The sequence below is a fragment of the Gallus gallus genome, chromosome 14 (assembly GCF_016699485.2).
Source record: "Gallus gallus isolate bGalGal1 chromosome 14, bGalGal1.mat.broiler.GRCg7b, whole genome shotgun sequence".
Taxonomy (NCBI): Eukaryota; Metazoa; Chordata; class Aves; order Galliformes; family Phasianidae; genus Gallus; species Gallus gallus.
The window spans coordinates 7,335,625-7,356,209 of NC_052545.1; the positions used below are offsets into that span (position 1 = coordinate 7,335,625).

Here is a 20,585-nt window from a genome sequence, read left to right on the forward strand (position 1 = left end):
GTTCTTGAGAATATCTCTAGAATCGAGCACAGTAAGCTCTACTTTATTACACCACTGCTGCTACTGCCTGATCATCAAACCACACACCCTGCACTATCGAGGGACAGAAGCAGAGTGGAAAGTGAAGTTTCCTTTGAGCTGGTAAGATGATTTAACATACCTCTGTGTTACGTATGCCAGTAGATAATGATAGGATACATCTACTAAGATAAAATATAAGATATAAAAGGTAATTGATTTGTGTTAATGTGGAATTGTATATTGTTTCTTGTACTATGAACCTAGAACGACCAAACCACCAGAAGGGTCTTTGCACCTTTGTTCTGCTAGACTGCCGAGCACAAAACCACACTCTATCACATTGATTCAGACTTAGATTGTGCTGAAAAGAGACATCATCATGATTTAAAAAATAAATAAATAAATTAGGCTCTCCTCTTTGAGAGAAAAAGATGAATGTAAATGAATTCAGTCACAATAGACCTCCTCAGAGTTTTGGACTATGCAGCCTAAAATATATTCTTTCCACATATGCATACACGTGTGTGTATATACAGGTATGCATATATATACAAATACACACACACACACGTGTATCAATATCGCTTTATTACAGTAGCCCTCCTATGTAGGAACTTCTCTCAGTTGATGGGGTGCAAGTCTGTCAAAGCCAACAGTTTGTAGCTGTTCCTGTGCACCAAGTTATGGAAAAATGGCTCTCCAAAGGTCAAGGCAGCCAAAGATTGGTTATTTGAGGTTGGACAGGGAAATCCTTCTACTTTCTTATTCTCTGTCAGTTCACACGCTCACAGGCTGATCATGTGAGTGAGCTACGTGTGCTTTACATGCTTCTGCTGGATACGTCCAGAGATCTAACTATTCTGTAGGTAGGTAACGTATCATCATTTATTCTTAAAGGGTTTCTTACAGGATTTATCTGTCTGTCACTTTTACTTTATTACTTTCCTCCCTGTCATGTCTCTGTCATGTCAAAAATAACCTTCTTGTCCACATCCTCACAGTCCCTGACAGCTTCTCCTTTTCCTCTTGTAAACTCTCACTTCCATATCAAGAAGTCATCTCCAGGATATTAGCCTGCAGCTCCAATTAGCTCATCAGATCAGCCCTACATTAATTTCTGCCATGCTATTGCTTACAAGCTGGTGCCTATGATTCTCTCTTGAGCTACCTCAGCCTCATTTTTTGAGTCTCTCCTGACAGCTCTGCTCTGCTGAGTTGCTTCAAACCAGAGGACATCTAAGCTGCGCATATGCTGAGACTGTGCTGTCACCGTCTTGTATTAATTCCCCTATCTACCAGTACATTTATTTTACCCTATAAATTCTGAAAAGCAAAACTATCTTTTTATTTTGTGTCGCACTGGACCTCAAATGTGAGAGTGAGCCTAAACTTTGAATGTGGATTTCTGTTAATGTGAACAGATCTGGCAATAACAGCTGAGCAACTGTTCTTCTGCTGATGGGCATTTGGGAAATCTGTGTTCTGTAAAAATTCTGTTTGAAATGGCTTTTGGGAAATAGAACTACAGAAAGGTGTGGAAAAGGCACAGCTGCAAGGCCTTATTTTCTTGAGCAGAGAGTAGGCAGGAGAACTCTGCCCAAGAAACATAAAGAAAGGGTGGAAATACTACTGCAACCAGCTGAGATCGTTGGGAACCCAAGGTCACCAGCATTGGTGCCCTATTAGCTTCTGCTTGCCTCCTGGCTTGATTATTAGGTTCTTGTTCTCCTGCTGCTGTGGAAAGAATTGGCAGTGTTCTGAGATGATGGTCACTGGTAGGAATGACAAATGCCTGCTAGGCCATTGAGAATCCCTTTGCTCCATTCCCATTGAAATTGAAAAGTGCATTTGTGCTTATCTCATTTTTGCCTCATTCTGTGGCTGTCTGCTGTCAAGGAGAGCTGAGGTTTTAATCAGCCACGTGTATCCATTTTACTATTTGGCCTGTAAAAACCTTCATACTGACCAACAGAAGAAGAAAACATTACTGAAGCAGACATTTTCTTCAGGACCTTGGCAGCATAGTTTATCTGTGGGCAGGCTGTGCTGTCATCAGCCTTTGGCTGATGTGGCAATTCATTTTCCACAGCTGAGTAATTTGAAGCAGGTGGGAAGCACAGCAGATCTGAACAATGAGAAAAGGCACCTGAGTATATCTAGGATTCTAGGAAAAGATACAGTTGCTTCTTGCAAGACAAATCGCATTGTATTGTTCAGCAGACAGAGCTCAGCCTCGTGACGTCTCCACAGTCAGCAGTTCCCTCAAATGCTAATATTTGTACCATTATTTCCTTTTTGCACAAGAGGGAAGTGCTTGGCAATTACTGAGAAGTGACATCACCTGTCTGTGAACCAGCTGATTGGACAAGCAGCAAGTTTACCTCTGCAAGGTAGAGGATTGCAGGTGTTCAGAGGAAAGCTCACTGTGACCGCTTCAGGACACAGAGCTGTAACTGGGTCCTGTATCATGTATCAATCTTGTGATTTCCATCTGAGCAAAGGAATTTATTTTATTTTCTAGATACCTAACCAAGTTTTATAGACTACAAGTGTTGGAACGTATGCTTAGGTAAGAGGTTTTGGTAAGAAATGTGGTTCTCCTCTGTCCAACTTCTGCCTTTCATTTCTGACTGTATCTATCTTTAGCTCATAACTACTGGACTCTCTCCATCTTTCTCTAGTAGGTTTTAAAAAGCGACTTTTCTCCTATCTGAAGTACTCTTCCTGTACAGATAATTCTAGATGGCATGAAATTGCTTCTTAACCTTTCCTTTGGTTAAGTCTAAGAGAAGACTTGATCTCTCAGTTCTTTATCTCAGATAAAGATATCAAAGATTAAATCATTCTTATAGCTCTTTTCAGAACTAATGTAATCTTTTCAGAAACATCCAAAGCGTGGGTCTCAAGGGAGGAACTAATAACGGCACTAGAAATGCTACAAGTAGTTGCAATAGTGCTTCTTTTAATTGATATACATCCAAGATCTGTGCTGGCTCTTGTAATTGTGTCAGTGTACTGCAGGTTCTAGTTCAGCTGGTTATCTGCTACTTCCCCTAAACTTTTCAGAGTTTGACATTCCATTACCCCACTACAACAAACATTCATGACTTGGAATGCACAGATCATCTTTTATACTGCATTTATTTCCAGGTGAGAAGGGCAGGCAGTAGATGTCTGGCACACTTTGGATTTTGAAGTACTGAACAAAGAGATTTTTTGAGAGGTTGAGAGGGAGGGAAAGGAGTGTTAACAAATTAGCTACGTTTACCTGGAAACACGTAATTACCTGGTGTAGTCATTTTGACTTTCTTTGTGTGCTTGGGCAAGTATTTATGAGAATATGTATAATTCTATTTGTGCATATACTTACGCATTTCTATTTCATATTTAGTCAGCCTTACTGTACTTATCTCAGGGATCATATGCAACTCTGATCAGAATGATAAGCAGGAGAGATGTCGTGCCTCCCACCTCCCCCAGCTGAACTCAGCTAGCAGTGGCGCTTCCTCTATGCAACGCCCACTTTGAAGAAGGTCTGTAGCAAAACAGGATGTCTACCAAAAAACCCATAAATGAAGACATGGTGAATTGGAAGTCAAAAAGATTCTTTTTCCTTCAATTGATTTCTGAAACATTCTAACTATTTTCCCATGTAATTCAGAAGATCTATGATGTAATCAGGTCTAATGATAGGAAAGAGTTTGCTATAGGAGTGCTGCTGCTTAGCTGTGTGAAATCTGGGGCTTCAATAAAACAATCCTGCTGATTGAAACATCACAGTCCTTCCTAAGTATAGATTTTCTCTGTCTTGTTCAAGACCACTTCAGACCTCTTGCTGGTTAGAAACCACACTCATTCCATAGCCTGCTTATACTCACTTGGCTTTCTGCCAACGCTATACTCAGAGTTTCCTCTGTCCTGTTGTGTATCTCTCTCTTTCCTCCAGCTGCTTCTGAAAGTTCACAGAGGTGGCATTCCCTCCTCCCCCCCGCGATAAGCCAACCATGCCCTTTCAAGACAGGACATTCTCACAGCCTCCTCTTACCCCAGAGCTCAGTTCTGTACCTGCACTGGGAAAGCCATGCAAACAACGTTCCTCTGTTATTTTTGAATTTTTTAAGTAACTGCTTTAGGCTGAACTCAGAAGTGGTCTTGGTTTATGCTCTCACCCTCTGTTTTCTGGGCTCCAGGATGAATCATGGGCTCCTTAGAGCAGCATGCTGCCTGCAGAGGTATTGGCCTTTCTTGCAGTATGAAGGTAGTGGCAAACATTGCAAGTTGGAAGCATCTCACAAAAACGCCATGTATCACTGAGTACATTGGGTCAGGATTCTTCATATTAAACTTTTGTTTGCTGGAATGTCTTCAAATGGAAAGGTCACTAGGAAAGAAATCACAGAATGGAATTCCTATTTAAAAAGAAAGAGTCCTATATAGCCTGGTAGAGAAACTGTTCAATATTGCAGAAGAAAAATCTCAAATTCCAATACAGTCCCCTTCAGTATATTGTGACAATGACGAGGTCCTAAGTTTTCTACATCTGAGATGAGTGTTTGATGAGGAACATGGCAGCTATTATTTCAATTTCTGTCTTTTGGAGTTAGTTGTTGTTGTTGTTTTTGTTTTGTTTTGTTTTTCCTAGCAAGGAAATACTTATTGCAAGGACATACATATGCCAAGGTTCTCTTGCTGCAGGTGGGCAGCTTGGTTATCTGCCTGGCATGGTGCCTTCTTGTGTATGCATGTGTTTGAATGTGTGAGAGAGAAAATTATGACAGGTCTTGGTTTCTTTCAGATATGGAATGGAATAATTTATTAAAAAAAACCCATATCTTTGTGCTAGAACAGCCTTTTCTATCCTAGCTTTTGTACTGACCTCAAACCATTTCACACTGGCTCAAGGCAACTTCAAGTGGCTCAAAGGAAGGCTCCCTCAGAACTTTTGTGACACCAGTAGCTCAAGGAAATTTTCCTCTAGTGAAGAAAAAGGGGAGGTTTCCATCAGAAAAATGGCAGAATATCAATGAGTCCCTCAAGTGAACAAAGATCTGTCATTAAAGGCAGACAGTGGTTATGGTGAAGATGCCTTCATCAGGTAACTACTGCTCATGAGAGGGGGGGAAAAGCACTGAAGCCTTGAAGATGCAGAAATTATGTCTGCTCTAGGAGATCCATGAGCTGCAATATCTGGAGACTGAGAAGGTTGTCAAAGAAGAGCTTCAGTGCTTTCTCTGGTCAGAAAGAGCAGTCAGGCGCTGGCACAGGCTGCCCAGGGAAGTGGAGCCACTGAGCCTGCAGGTGTTTAAGGAAAGGGCAGATGTAGTGCTTTAGTGGGCAATACTGGTGGCAGGTGGATGGTTGGACTAGATGATCTTAGAGGTCTTTTCCAGCCTTAATGATTCTTTTATTCTATCACTACATGTTTCTCTAAGCATCTGTTTTTAGTTTCCATCAGAAACAGCACACAGGGAAACATGAATGTGTCTGCCAGCTTGTGTTGGGCCCGGCAGGAGCGTGGAGCTGAAGCTGCTGGTACAACTACTGAAAAAAATGCTTCTAACAATTGTTCTGATTTAGATACTGTCTGGAATGGGGCGAAATGTGCAGCAGACGGGCCTTCACCTGTGCATTACTGCTGTGCTGCTCCTTGGTGAAGGACGAGGGAGAGGTAAGGGGAGACTTTGAATAGGTCTGCTGTGGGAGGTGTGTATACATGCACTCATTTTTATACACAGGCTCTAAGGAACGGAGCATAAGATCTTGCGATTGCCCTTTTCTGGTTCCTGAGCAGCAGTACAACTGGCTGGCAGTGCCAGACCTGGGGAACCACGCACGTAGCAGACAAGCTGAGCAGCAGAAAGCACAACCACTGAGCAGAGTCCCTGCCCTGAAGTCTTACACTCATCTCGTACAGGGAAGTGCAGTACCAGAGAGGAAGAGTACTGTGAGGAAGGCATCACTAAAGGAAGGCTAGCAAGTAGTACATTTGAGATCTCATTGGGTGATAACATGAGTGCAGATCCTCTCTGCTTCTTCTGCAGATTTCCCTGGCAGTCTGAGCTGCCTGAATAACTACGTGACTACTGTGAACTGCACGTGGTCACCAGAGGAGCCTGTGGGTGACGGACCTTTCCACCTGCATTTCACAAAGTAAGAGTTGCAAGCTGAGAGCTGCCTGTGGCTTTCCTGGCCCTTGCATGGGACGGGCAGCATAGAGAGGCAGAGATAGGTCATGGCTGGGGGCTTTGCTTGCTTTGAATGTTGCCAGTTCAGTCTCCCAGCTGCTTTCTTCTCAGTCTTCCACAGCTGCAAGAGGTTCAGCAGAGCTCTTGCATATGCAGATGTGTGGTCTCCTGCAGGCTCAGGGTGGTCTCTTGGTACAGTGGCCTCCCGGTGCAGAAAGCCCTCCTGTTGTAGTCTTGACTCTCCGTCACTGGGGACTTTCCAGGTCGATCCTATATACAGTTGCCTGACCTAAATTAGTTAAAATTAGTTAAATATATAAAAAAAAAAAAAAAAAAGTTGAAAGTCTAGTAAATTACAAGCTTTAGTAGCAGGTTTATTATGGGAATAATTCTACATCTAAGACAAGAAACCTGGTGAATAATTTGTGGTGTGGTAGGATAATAAGCTTTGTGATATACTAATTTGAGATTAGCCTGTTTATGTAATTAAGTTGTCTTGACTACCAGTAATAAATAAACTGCTACATGAGGGTAAGTCGCTCTGACATTTGATGCCTCACATTAAGTCAAAAATAGCATAACTCTTAATGGCACAGCATTTTAAAGCTGTAAAGCACTTTATCGCATGACTTGAAAGAAACCTTCAGCCTTCCCATTTTTTTTAGCCTCTGGACAAAGGGCCAAAATGCCAGCTGCCAGCTGACTGCTGGAGACAGCGTGCAGGATCAGTACCACTGCACCATGCACTTAGCAAGACAGATCCTGGAAACAGATGGTTACAGAGTCTCTCTCCAAGGCAATTTCTATGGAAGTAATCACACATACATTACCTTTCCGGAGTACAGTCCCCGCCAGCACAGTAAGTACAAACCAGGGCAGCTGTGGGCCAAGGCTCTGCCTGGAATCTCTGGGGAGGATCTGATCTACTTCCTGAATAAAAGGGTGTCTCAAAGCAGGTGAAAGTAATGGGAACAAGACAGACTGTACAGCCCTGCAGAGTACACTATCTGGGCTTTAGCAGTAGGGATGCAGTCCCAGTGTCTCTCCATTTCTACTTTTTCTGAACTTCAGACGGTGTTTGCTATTGAATACATTTGGACTGTATTTCTAGTCTGCATCCTGTTTTCTTGTGCTATGGATAATGTACCACTGGATTGTTTCTGTGGTGGTTGTTTGGTGTTTTGCCACAAAGAAGTGAAGTCACAAGAAATCTAAGTCATGGACTTAATTCTAGATCCCACAGTACTTCAGACAGATCCTATAGTACTTGAAATCTCAGCTTCTCTATACCAGTGCCACACCAGCAGAGTGTGACATATTGAGTGGCTCTTTGCTTGCAGGAGTATCCCCAGTGGATGAGATAGCATCCCTTTGTGCCAGTTCCCTACATGTTCTGACCTACTCCAAAAGCTAATTCAGTCTACTGCGCTGCACTTAGTATCACTAGAAGCATCTTGTTCTTCCAAGACTTTGGTCAGCCTAGGAAAGTGCATCTCCTTCTGCAGTGCTTCAGTCCCAAATATTGTGGAAAACGTACCTCTCTATTTGCAGTAAAACTTGATCCACCTTCGAACATACAGAGCAACATTACTGCCAGCAAGTGTCAGATATGGTGGACTGTGCCTTCCTACCTCGATGAAATTCTCCAGTACCAGTTGCAGTACAAGGAGTACAGCACATCATGGGAGGTAACTGGGTGGGCCACACACTGTTACAGTACTGCTCTTCCTGGTGCAATGGCCTTGCCACTCATCTCAGGGTCTTCTGGCAGCTGATTGCTTAAGATAGCCTTTCTGTTTTGCCACAGAAAGATAAAAGGGTATTATATAAAACATCAATAGTGGAGATCAATAAATCTTCTTAATCCTGCATTCAGACATCTGTTGTCACCATGGAGGCGCTCTTGCATCCAAGAACAAACTGTTTGGGGAAGAAGTAGTTATTAAAATATCCTCCTTTTGCCTTGTTGATAGAAACCTTTGTAATAACTTGCAGGCTGCGCTGAACAAGACACCACCCAGTTCACTGCCACAGATAGAAATTGAAGGCACAGAATTTCGCAGTGGCATCTCTTACATGGCACGAGTTCGCTGCAAAGTTTCTGAAATTGAGGATTCATACCACAGTCAATGGAGCGACTGGAGCCAGACGACAGTATTTCAAAGAGAAGGTACAAAGAATGTTGTTTTTTGCCTTAATTTCATGGGTTGCTGTTGTTGTTTTTGCCTTAATTCCTGTTTTAGGTTCATTTGCGTTGATTGTTTATTTGGGGATCTATCTTAAAATCCAGGGTTTTATTTATTTATTTATTTATTGGCACTGGTTCTTTTCATAGGTTCATCAGAACTGTCTGAAAAGCTCTTTGACACCAGAACGTTGCAGTTCTTGATCATTCCTCTGAGTTTTGGCACCCTACTCTATTTATTTTGGAACTGCAAGCTTTCTTCGAGGTACATTATGATACTTCATTAAGTTCTCCTTGGTCCTCATAGCCTGAAGAGAGTAAAATAAATGTGCTTATATCTGCTTTGCTTTCTACTTTTGCTGCACAATCAGATTCTAACATGCTCAAAAGCTCTTTTGACAATCGCAGGATATGATGTGATCCTTGGCTAATGATAAACAATGACCCCCTATTTAATCATTAAGGAGACCAGAACACCTTCTTGGCATACAAGTTCAGCTACAAGTCAAGGTTGAGGGTCTCTTGGACTTAAAAAGCTTTAAACCTATGGATATTTTGAGTTGTTTCATGTAGGTAAATCAGAAGTGCAAGTGTACAGCAGTCTCTAAAGGATGGTTAAAGTGTGGTATAGGGGTTAAGCTATTTGTGACATACCTACTAGTACTCAATACGTAAAATATCAATATAGGTAAACTACAGAAATCAATGCATGTAAAACTGTGGCTCAACCATACTCTTTTTTTTCTTTTATGCTGGTAACACAAAAGCTTTTTCTGCCTTGATGTACATTTATTATGCTCCATATGCATGTTGTTCTCAGAGAAACAGAATACATGGTGTTCATATGATAAAGTATTTGTATAAGATAGACTCTAATAAATGGACGATGATATATGGCAGAACTTCATTACCTAAACGTGGTGAAACTAGCACACTAAAATACTGCTTGAAGAGGTAGTTTAGATCAAATAGTGCTAAATGAATGCATAAATAGCTCAGTGCATATAATGAGTAATAAACTAGTACTGATTTTGCAACATACAGAGTTCCTCAGAGACCTTTGAGAAGACTGGGCTAGAAAAATTTAATGCATGTGCAAGAGGCAAACAATTGCATACCCACAGGATGTCAGAGAACACATAAAATGAGCTCTACTGCAGTCTTTCCAGCAGAAGTGTTGGGTTTTCATCTCATCAGTGTGCAATACTGTCAAGACGATGCAGAACAATTTGATTTTAAAGTGTTGTTTTCTCACCTCAGGGCAAAAGTCCTCTCCTGCCTTAATATTCCCACACCAGCTACTTTCTTTCAGCCACTCTATAATTTGCACAATGGGAATTTTAAGGTAAGATGTTTCATTTATTTCTTATGTTCTTCAGTTTAGGGGAGGGTTGACTTTTTTTTTTTTCCTAGGGCTAATCATTCTACCTCCTGAGCAATGCTACCAACACATGGCTTTGGTCTTTCTGGGAGTTCATATTTTCACAATTTCCTGTCTCCAAATACTAACTGCGCCACCAGAGCTGCTTGTCTAGCTTCTGCCTCTGTAGAAATAAAATTCCTCCAGTAACTCATTCCTCATCCATCTACCATCTGTGCTTTTTCCATATCCACAGGATCTTTCTGTGTATTACCAATAACTGATGCGTTCAATCTTCCCCTTGTTGAGCCAGATAACACTGGTATCCAAGTACAGCATTCAAAGGTTGCTCTGGTTTAATAAGGCAAATTTCCCTCTCACAGAGAACCAAGAATTTTATCTGTTAGTTTGAAACAGAGAGGTCAAGGAAGCAGCAGTCTTTCCCAACCGGACAACTGCTCCCTTGTAGCAAATTAACATTGCTCCTTCTTCCAGTAGGTTCCCCTTCCCACCTTTCCTAATATCTAAGGTATGTTTGAATGGTCTTCCTGTTGACCACTGATGTTCCCTCCGTATTGAGAGCCTTTCTGAAAACTAGCACTAAACCTGAGAGGAAAAGAAGAAAGCAAAGGCAAGGCAGATCTGTTTAATGAAAGCAGCAAAAGTCAAAAAGCATCAGTAGTGTGTTTACCTTCTCTCATCTTCCATCTCCTGATACACACACTGAATTTGAAAGTTGCATGCTGTCTTTGCAAAGCCAAAGGAATACAAGCAGCATGTAGCACGTTATAGAGGTGAGATCTTGAAAGTTTATTATGAAATCTTCCCTCGGGAAAACTAAATGCTATCATCACTACTCTATAGCTTACATTTTACCTATTAGATTTGCACTAAACCTCTGGATTCTTGTACCAAAGCAGATAGAACAGGTAGTTTGAAAATTCTACCTCTGAGAAAATTGTCCTGAACTTACTGAAACTTTCACTAGGACTGGGTTGGACCTAACGAGGCTTGTAGCCAACTCAGAAGAGAAGAGGCAAGCAACTCAAACAAAGTGACTGCAGATGAGGTTTCTGAGCTAAACATCCAAGAACTGATTTCCCAGATTGCCTTGAAACCTATGGAAAGCACAAATTTGGCTGCTGCAGAAGAGATATTTGCCTTTGTCTCTGGTCCAAGCCAGCAGTATGTTCCCAGCAGGTGTATAAGAGGACAAGAGATAGAAGTCAGTCCAGCAGTATTGGCAACCCAAAACCATGGTAATCATACCATCGGCCTGAAAATCTCTGAAAAAATTAAAGCCAACCTTGAGAGCTCTAGCATGGGAAGGAATTATCCCTCCCACTTACAGCCTGGAAAGAGTGACTGCCTTATGCTTCAGGAATCTTTGGAGACGGCAAGTGTGTCATTCAGCAGTAGTGACTATTGCACCTTGTGTGATAATGATACCACTGAGGGTTTGATTCCTGCTGAACTATTGAAGCTATCTGATGGCAACGTTCTGGTCAAATGTCAGAATGATCAGAATGACCTTCCCTGAGGAATGCTGCCCACAAAGATCTCTGTGTTGCCCTCTCATCTCCCAGTACTGTCTTCACAAATGGCTTAAATGGTGACTGTGCAGACAATTTCTGTCATGTAATTAGATCCCTTTTTAGACCAAGATTTTGGTCTGGCTTGATGCGGTGTTTCCAATTTCAAATCTTCAGAATGAGAAGAATGTTTCCTAAAATTGCCAGATCAGTTGCATCTTAAATCTTTCATATCTACGCAGCCCTTGCATATGAACGTGTCTGCACAGAAACTGAAACAGTTTCATGAAGTCTTGTTTGCTTTAAGAAGGTATTCTAAACTGGTATTACTAGCAAAAGTGTAATGAGAACAGTTATGTTCAGATACAAGCATAAGGAGCAGTAGGTCAGGCTATGGAAGGGAGAACATAGAACTTAAGAAGATAGAGAAGCAAAAGCAAATAGAGAGATTGAATGTGGTGGGAACTGACAAAAATGAGAAGCCATGGAAGATGCTGCCTTTGTCCATCAGGCAAGGACAGGAAGACTCTAGGAACTGAGTATGGAGATGATGACAGGCTCATGGTTAAAGGGCTGAAATGATGCTGCATCATCAGATGAAACACTTAACAATTTTGGCAGCTTCTGCTTTGATGCAGCTACTTAAAAACAAAACAAACAAACAAACTGCAACAACAACAACAAAAGGAAAAGCGTAGGGAGGAAAAGTACCACAGGAAAAGTTCTTGTTGTAGCTAGATTAAAAGAAAAAAGAAAAAAAAAAAAAAAAGAAAAAAATAAAAAATCTGATCTGCACTTAAGTCTTTGGAACAGTCAAAGTCTAATTTTTAGTTAATGAATGAATATCCACATTTTATTTCTAGAAAAACAGTATATAAAAACCTAATTTGCTGTCTTTTCACCTTTTTCACTTAATTATTTTTTTGGTCATGTTTGAGATCTGTATGAGGTTCAAGCTGCATTTTTTCACAGCTTCTCCCAGAATCTCTGAACTGCTCCAAGTCCAATTTTTCCAGGAAAGTGTGATATACACCGTGCCAGTGGAAGACAGAATTTTCATTAAGTAAGGAGACATAACACGGGCTCTGGTCAAGCCTTTCACTTCCTGGGACTATTGAGGGTGTGCTGTGTCTATCACTCACACCAGAATAAAGGCACCGGTCTTTTCCCCTTTCTTTCCTAAGTGTTGAGTTTTGGCAGTCAGAAGGTATTTGGGTAATGTTCATATGCCACTAAGGAACTGAAAATATTCTATGACAAAGGATATGTTTTAGTTTGTAGTTGTTGGTTTCTGCTAAGAGGAATAAAGTAAAAGATCTAACACTGTGATTATTCAGATGTAAATAAATTAATTCAAAAACTGTTTTTCAGAAGTTGGTATTTGAGAGCTTTGGAAATAGCTTTAAATCCAAAAATAAAAACAACCCTACAGTTATGAAAATACTGACTATACAGATCATTAGTAAAACCTGACTTGAAAACATCATAGAAAAAGGAAAGAACTAAATGCCATCCTTATTTTACAGACCAAACCACCGAGGCAGTGCTGCTGCTACCACCACCAAAAGAAAAAGAGATAAGAAGGATCCTTAGTAAATATAAGTTTTACAGCTAGTAAAGCAAAGGGGGGACTTGCATGTGGCCATGAGCATAGTCCTGCTAGCTGTCCACCCAATATATCTCTGGTTCACAGTGTCACCTGTGGTTCATTTATGTTCACAGTGATGAGTGTCAGAAACTGTATCTTCATCAGACGTTTTCCTATGTAGTTATCTGCATACTCATTTCAGAAAAGAGAGATGAGAGATCAGATTGTATGTTTCTCAACAGTATAGGTATCTAAAAGAGCAGCAAAAGAGTCACAAGCATTAAGATGTGACCTGTCATGTAGTCAGAGTGAATTCTCTTCACAGTATGGCTTCTGATACATTAAAGAACAATGAAACTGTCAAACACTCGAGTCTGATAGGCTGAAACATGAAAAAAGAGTTGAAGCTGCAGGACATAAGATCACTGATCTGCAAACTTTTACTGGAAAGAGCTGTGGAAGCAATCTTTTTTTCCTATGGCAGCCACTAGTCAATGGCCAAATAAAGCCATAAATCTTTTTCTGGTTAAGTAAGCAGATAGGATGAAAGTAATTCCAGAAACAAGAGAAACTGTCTGCTCTTTTTAGCCTACTTTTGCTAAATCTGATCAATGTGTAAAGAAGGGACAGAGAATGTTGATTACACCCAGCTCACCACAATCTTACAGTTTGCCCAGAACACTGTCAAGTCTAGATCCACAGCTCTGTCATTTCATCTTCCCTATATTGCTGTCCTCCTGTGAGTCACAAATCTTGTTCTACAGAAGCCTTTATCATCACAGGTCTTTCCAGACCACCATAGCCCCTCAAGTCTCCAAGCACCCTTCAGCAGAAGGTATGGTCCTTCACAGAGCTACTCACATTTTCACTCATACGTACATTCTTCTAGCCAATAAAATCACCAAGAATTAAAAATAGTAGTTTTAGTAGTAATTTAATCTAATCTACAGATCTGATCCTGGTAGAGGCGCTACTGCAATTCTGTAGAGAGTGTCATTAATCAAGTATGGAGATCTAAGCGATTGGTTTTAAAGTGAGAACTGTAATACTTGATGGGGCATATATTTATGTACTGGTGATGGTAACTGGAAAAGAGGAGGTCTTCTTGCTATGCTAGAACAAGGCGTGGATGCATGAAGCAGAAGTGGAGAGAAGGTTGCTTTTTTGTTTTTAACAACTTACAAACCAGGGATCAAGTTGTAACATAAAACTGCAGACATTATGTGAGGGGCTGCCTGTGCTGGGGTTTCCCGGCTTGCACCACTCCATCCTGGGCCAGTCCTGCCTCTTGCTGCTCCCTTTGCACTTGACCAGTGCTTTTTTAGCAGCACCCGCTCCAACCTGCCATTGCCCTCTGCTGGAAGAGCCCTGTTTTCACAGACTTCCAAAGTGTCCAATAAGATTTCACACTCATTTCTAAAATGTTTTTTTTTCTGGTCTACCCTAATCTGCTAAGTGACTCCTAAATTTACAATCATAGAATAGTTTGGTTGAAAGGGACTTTTAACGACTAATTATTTCCAACCTCCTCTGCCATGGGCAGGGCACATCTTCCTTATGATTAGGTTGCTAAAACTGGAGTAGGCCTTTTCTAAGCTCCATCTCAAGGCAGGTGAAGGTGAGCAGCCAGCAGTGCTGAGGAACATATCTGTACTTGTATATGATTCTTTAAAATTATAAAAGATGTATCCTGAGTGATGCTGCTGAGATCATGTAGTCTGCCAGAGTAGGAAGATACTTGTAACTTAATTAGTCAAAAGCATAAGATCTTCATATCAAGGAAGGCTGGGTATTATTGTATTTACTTAGTTATTTAGTAAATACAATGGTATCATGAAAATAAAAGAATTATAGAAACACTGAATCATAGAATGTCTTGGGTTGGAGGAGATCTTACAGATCATCCAGTTCCAGCCCCTGCTGTGGGCTGGTTGCCACCTACCAGCTCAGACAGCTCATCTCTCCTAACTCCCCCCCCCGCCATGGCCTTGAGAGCCTCCAGGGATGGGGCATCCACGGTTTCTTTGGGCAGCAGTTCCAGTGCCTAACCACCCTCTGAGAAAAAAATGTCCTCCTAATATCTAATTTAAATCATCCCTCTTTCGGTTTAAAACCATTTCCCTAGTCCTATCACCGTCTGCCCCTGTAAAAAGTCATTATCCCTCCTCATTACAAGTTCCCTTCAGGTACTGGGAGGCCATAATGAGATCTCCCTGGAACCTTCTCTTCTCCAGGCTGAGCGCCCCCAGCTCCCTCAGCCTTTCTTTGTAGGAGAGGTGCGCCGGACTTCTGGGATTCATTAATATTGCAAAATACTTTCTGAAGTAGTTTACCACCAGGACGCTGCAGGATTGCTGCCTTGCCCAACCACCCTGGCCTTATTTGAAGCTAATTATATATCAGCGTTGAAGATTCTGATGTGGCTCACTAAACAACGTGACCCTTCCCTGCATTACCCTTTTGAGCATTTCCTTAAAATTCAATAATCTCCTGATGAATTAAAATTGTTGTTACAGGGCGTCACACCACCTTGTAACCATACCTGAACAACCGCCCCATATACCCTCAGCATCTGTGATGTGAGTCAGTGCTCTGGGCTGGATCCGGCCGGCTCCTGTGAGCAAATACACTTTGAGCACTCCAGAAAGCAGGTTGGGAAGCAAACCTGGGGAAGTGTTTTCTACAGACTTACCCAAAAGAACAAATTCTCATTGCTTATACGGTACAATAGTTAAAGACGTTGATGAGTACTTCTTGAGTGCATTTATGATAAAAAATATTTAGTTCTGAGTCTGCAAATGAAAGCCTTCTAACAAAAACTTTGTCAGACTTGGTGTGTTCATACCTAAGGAGCACCAGACACGGGTCTTTTTTTTATTAATATTATTCTTGAAAAGCCAGACTTTTAAGAATGCCTACAGGGAAATTGCATCTGTTACGCGCTCGGGTCCGCGGCTGGCAGAAGGACTTGACAGCCTCAGCGGAAGTTCACGGGATGGGGCACCAACCGCTACCGGGAGACCAGGCGGCACCGCGCGCCGTGACGACATGGAGTGGCGTAGGAACCACTCGGCCTCCGGACGTCATCACCGCCGCTCCCACAGCGTCTCTACCGCAAGGAGAAAACCCGGATGTGAGCGCAAGACGGAAGCTGGAAAGGGCGCGCACCCTACCGCCCTCACCCCGGCAGGAAGTGAAGCCGGCAGCAACACCACAGCAGCTGCGCATGCTCACACTGACGGTGCGCTGAGGCTGATGGGAGGCGCTCCGTGCGGGCTTGCGCGTGAGTGGCAGGTAGCAAGACCAGTGAATTTGCGGGTTGGACGGAAGTTCCGCCCACAACGGGGGGGGCATTGTTGTGGGTGACGTCACGGACAGAGGATGCGAGAGCCCCATTGGCTCGGGCTGGGCGGCCGTGCGCTGGGCTCTTAAAGGGCGACTGGAGCGCGGACCGCGCCGGCCGGCCGGGCGGGGCCCATGGCGAGCACCAGCAGCCACCTGGTGAGTGCGGGGCGCGGGGCTGGCGCGGCGGTCGCCTGAGACTGTTGGCGGCCGCAGCGCGCTGGAGAAGGAGTAGGCCCAAGCGCCGGGCCCGGCCCAGCCCGGCCGTGAGGGGGCGGGCCGCCCGCGTCCTACACGCTGCCGGGCGGTGGGGTCGCGGAGGGCTTTTGCGAGCGGCCCTGCTGCTTGCCGTCCGCAGGGAGAGCAGCCGGGCGAGCGCCGCACTGCGTGAGGCCGGCCTCGGTGCCGCCGCCGCTCCTCCTTCCACTCTTCGCTTCCCGGAGGTGGGGCGGCGGTTGCGGTCGCTCTCTTCTGCCCGGCGCTGGCGGGGCCCTGAGAGCGCGAGGCGACAGCGGTGATGGGCGCCCGAGCTCGGCCCGGCATTGCGGGGAAGCGAAGCTGGGCCCGGGCCGCCTGCGGCCTCTCGCTGAGCGGCGAGCCCCGTTCCGGGTACGGGGCACTGGCGTGGCTTCGCTGGGCCGCCTCCTCCCCGCACGGCCTCTGCCCCTGCTCCGAGGGAGCCGCCTGCGTGCTCGGTAATCCACTCCTTTTGTAGCAGGAAAAAAAAACTTGTCGGGGACACTGAGGGTAATACTGGAACACCCTTTCAGGCAGTTGTTTACGTTTGTCTGAGAATGTAAAACTCTTCCATTTTGTGAGCACTGCTTAATGTGTGGAGTTGCAGCTGATAAGTAGAGGTTAAAAATGGTAAATCTTACTTTGCATTGCAGAATATACGGCATAGTTAATGCAGAAGTTTCCTTCTAAAAACCGTGGGGCTTTTTTGTGTGTCTTGTTTTTTGTTTTTTGTTTTTTTTTTTTACAACAGTAGCGACCAGCATTTGGTGATGTCAGTGTAACTGATACCAACACGTCCCTTATATGTGTGTGGATACTGCTGTGCTTTCAAGTCAGGTGGTCTTTCAAGTGGTTCACTTCTCAGTGCTGCTGTGAGCTGCTGAGCTCTGCTCTGTAGCAGTCTTTTTCATCTGAAATTGGTTGAGGAGGATCTCCTGCATAAAGCCTGGTGTAGCTATGTTAATTCTCAAAGTGTTGTTTCAGTGTGCTCTACTCTTTGTGCTTAGTGATTTATTTTTTTTAAGGGTGTTACATTTAGTTGTATGTATTGGCTGAAAATGAAAGTTGATATGTGGGACAGCCCTACGGGGAGGCACTGGAATACTGCATGGAGGATTATGAAACAAACTTATGTTCTGTTATGAAAAGAATTAGTTTTGCACTTCTGCCATTTGATATAGCTCCATGTGGCTGTTTATTGCTATTAAAGGAGACTTATGTTTGCATGAACCTGCTTAAACAGGGAGCACGCTTCCTTTTGTGCTTCTGTCCTTGCTCAACATTCTTCTGTTTTTTTCCCCTTCAAATACTTCTGTTTCTGTTCCTTTTCTGCGTGCATTTCATATCCCTGTAAGAGATGCATGCCAAGAGAGAACGAATGGAAAACAAAATTGACAGTTGCTTTTTGTTTTGAAAAAAATATATATATTTATTCAGAGTAACTTAAATTCAATTCCTTTTCTTCCACCTTGTCTAACATTTCTCTGCTCAGATGAGTGCACTGGCTGGCATTCACAGTCAGAGGTGCTTTGATTCAGCCAAGCTTTTTGTAGTTCAGATGATGTCAAATGTGGGAAATGCAGTTTTTCTGAAACTTTTAGCAAGATACAGTAAATACAGCCTGTGTGATGAAATCAGTGAGTTCTGTGATCATTTTACAAGAACTGCAAAAGATAGGGGGTGGGGAGATAGAGCACAGCTTTGAAAGAAATATTGCAGCATTCCTGCGTCAAAACAGTTAGCTTTTGTATTCACAAACATGGAGGCAATTACCTATCATGTTCTTTTTTGAAGCTGTAGTACCAAAGAGAGAATTGCATTTTTAACAAGGAAGCAATTCTAGTGCTACTTTAGTTGAAGGTGTCAGTATGGTCATGGTTATGTACTGTTCATGCCCTTACTAGCATTGTGAGATTTTTTTTTTTTATTAATAAGCTTTCTTCCTCTTGAGATGAAGGTCTGGAAGAATTTGTCTTTAATTTCAAGAGTGTCTTCAATGGAAGGCGTAGTGATTACTACAGTGCAAGTTTCATTCCTCCAATGCATCTGTCCTGATAAAAACCTGTAGTGTAGTCACAGATATATCTGAACAAAACTGTTAACATGTTGTTTTTCTTCCCTCATGGGACTAATGTGAGCTATCTTTTTCAAAGAACTGGTTTCTTAACCAAGTTCTACATCTTCACAAGGAATTGGACTAGGCTGTAGTAAGAGCTCTCTTACTAGAGACGTTAAAAAAAAAAAAAGAAAAGAGAAGCTTAAGTCTTTTTTCCTATACACCTATCTACTTAATATGATTTTCTCCTGGGTTTTCAGCACAGGGTTGTGACTATTCTTTATCACTTGTGCATAAACCTTTAACTAGGGTAAGTTTTCTGTTAGTCTCTTACCAAAGCAGAGCCCAGGAGTAGAAAATAAAAGAAACAGATGTTGAGAGTGAGACAGTGCTCAAAGATGAAAAATAGATTCATTCATGCTAAAGAGGACTGACTGTGTAGATATTACTGTTTCTTACATAGCAAGTGTTGGTAGCTTTTGGAAAGGAGACAATTCAGAGAGGATCTATATGTAATAACAATGGTCAACTAAATGCAATGTGTGGGTAGGTTTGTTTTGGTTCATTTTTTTTGTTAAGCCAAACATTCTTTGGGTAATTGGGTCTGTCTTAAAATGCTAGAAGCAGTATCTGTTTCATATAGCTGTTGTGGTTGTGCAGGTAGGTTGTGCTGAACCTCCTGAAACACACTGCAGCCTTGGGCTCATTGCACTACTGTAAAACTGATCAGCTGAAAGTAAGCATTGAAGGAGGTCTTGGAAAGGGATGCTGATGGCTGAAGTACAGGCAGGAGTTCTTCCACACAAAACCAGGAGTGCAGTCACTGTGTTTTAGGCTGAGAAAGCTAATAGATTTTTGAAGTAATAGAAATAGATTTGATCTGCAAAGATGTGAAGTAACTTTGAGATCTGTTTTCTAGCACTGAACTTGTATCTTACCTACTTTTCTTTTAGAGAAGCTGTCTGAATTGCTGTAAAACTTTCACGTTTATGGCCCCAGATAAAGCCAGAGTCAGAAGTTACTGTTCAATATGGGAAGAACAAAACACTATTCAGAAAACAGGTTAGAAGATAAAATCCTTCTCTAAGTTCCTCATAGTGGAGCTTTCTAAAGAATTTGTACAGAACCAAGGAATTATTGTCTGTGATATTTCTGGGAAAACTTTTTGCATGTTGCCGGGTTAGATTATGTACATACAGTTTAAAAAAATGTGTGGGTGGGGGGCACTGAATTCCTTCCCCTCTTTCCCTTTTTGACACCTTATTTGCAGGTAAGGCTGTGGAAAGTTGCCAGGGTCTGAGAAAGGACTGAACGCAACATGCACTGAACATTGAAGTTGGGGCTGCTTTTTCTGTGTTTTAAAAAAATTTATATAAATGCTTCACTTGGCAAATATTCTGTAATTCTTTATAGTAGCAGATTGCAGGGATTAACTAATTAACATTCTTCTGAAAAGAAAGTATTCAATTTGATGTTCAGTTCTTTTGCAATTGTGGGAATTTATCGTAGCTCTTGATTGTGCTGTCCAAGCTTTGTATATTCTGTCCGCATATTGCCACTTCCCAAGGGCTACTTCTCTACTCTTCATTCATGACTGCTGTCTCTCCCTCCTAGATCCTAGCACTGCTATCAAGGAACCTTGCACAGGAAGTTGTTTTGTGTTTATTAGCAAGCCTTCTCCCTGGTGCAAACACCCTTAGTATTGGGTACTTCATCGGGTCACACAGGATGCAATCTAGATTTCTTGCTGTTACAGATGGCTTCTTGTGGGCTGGGGTGGATCAGTTTGCATGAAATGAATTCTCGGTGGCTTGTTTACATTTATAGCTATTTGGGCCATAGGCTGACTTTAGATTCTTAGAGATTTTTGTGGCTTCCTGTTTCTGATCTGTTTTGAGGCTTGGGGGTGCAGGGAGAGGTTTGGGTGGATGTTCTTTAATAGTCTCTGCCTCCTAATAAATAGATGATAAATAGATGGTATGCAGACTCCTACAAATCCTTCCATTAACTTTAATCCTTACCTGAACTTGGAACTGGAATCTTGTAAACTAGTGGCAGAAAATACCGTGGTGTACGTAA

General features: G+C 42.5%; 2 protein-coding genes across 12 annotated transcripts in view; both read left to right on the top strand.

The window, feature by feature from the left end:
* Window positions 1–73: 73 nt before the first annotated feature.
* Window positions 74–12,648, top strand: IL9R (interleukin 9 receptor). The gene is made up of 9 exons (XM_040647686.2): window positions 74–141; window positions 5,599–5,689; window positions 6,063–6,171; window positions 6,872–7,065; window positions 7,758–7,894; window positions 8,202–8,376; window positions 8,542–8,656; window positions 9,652–9,736; window positions 10,740–12,648. Exons 2-9 carry the CDS (start codon window positions 5,611–5,613, stop codon window positions 11,289–11,291), a joined length of 1,446 nt encoding a protein of 481 aa, XP_040503620.1. The 5' UTR covers window positions 74–141; window positions 5,599–5,610; the 3' UTR covers window positions 11,292–12,648.
* Window positions 12,649–15,710: 3,062 nt separating this feature from the next.
* PDPK1 (3-phosphoinositide dependent protein kinase 1) overlaps window positions 15,711–20,585 on the top strand; it is a 31,064-nt gene continuing 26,189 nt past the window's right edge. For 7 of the 11 annotated variants that reach the window (XM_046900644.1, XM_046900643.1, XM_040647387.2 and 4 more), the window contains exon 1: window positions 16,249–16,372. Coding sequence is in view for 4 of the 11 variants with exons in the window: in NM_001012529.2 (NP_001012547.1) it covers window positions 16,349–16,372 (24 nt within the window). In the remaining 7 variants the exon portion in view is untranslated. Of the gene's footprint in view, window positions 16,166–16,248; window positions 16,909–19,459; window positions 19,569–20,585 lie in introns of those variants that run through there. The other 4 variants (XM_040647382.1, XM_040647390.2, XM_046900646.1 and 1 more) reach the window with 3 other exon arrangements.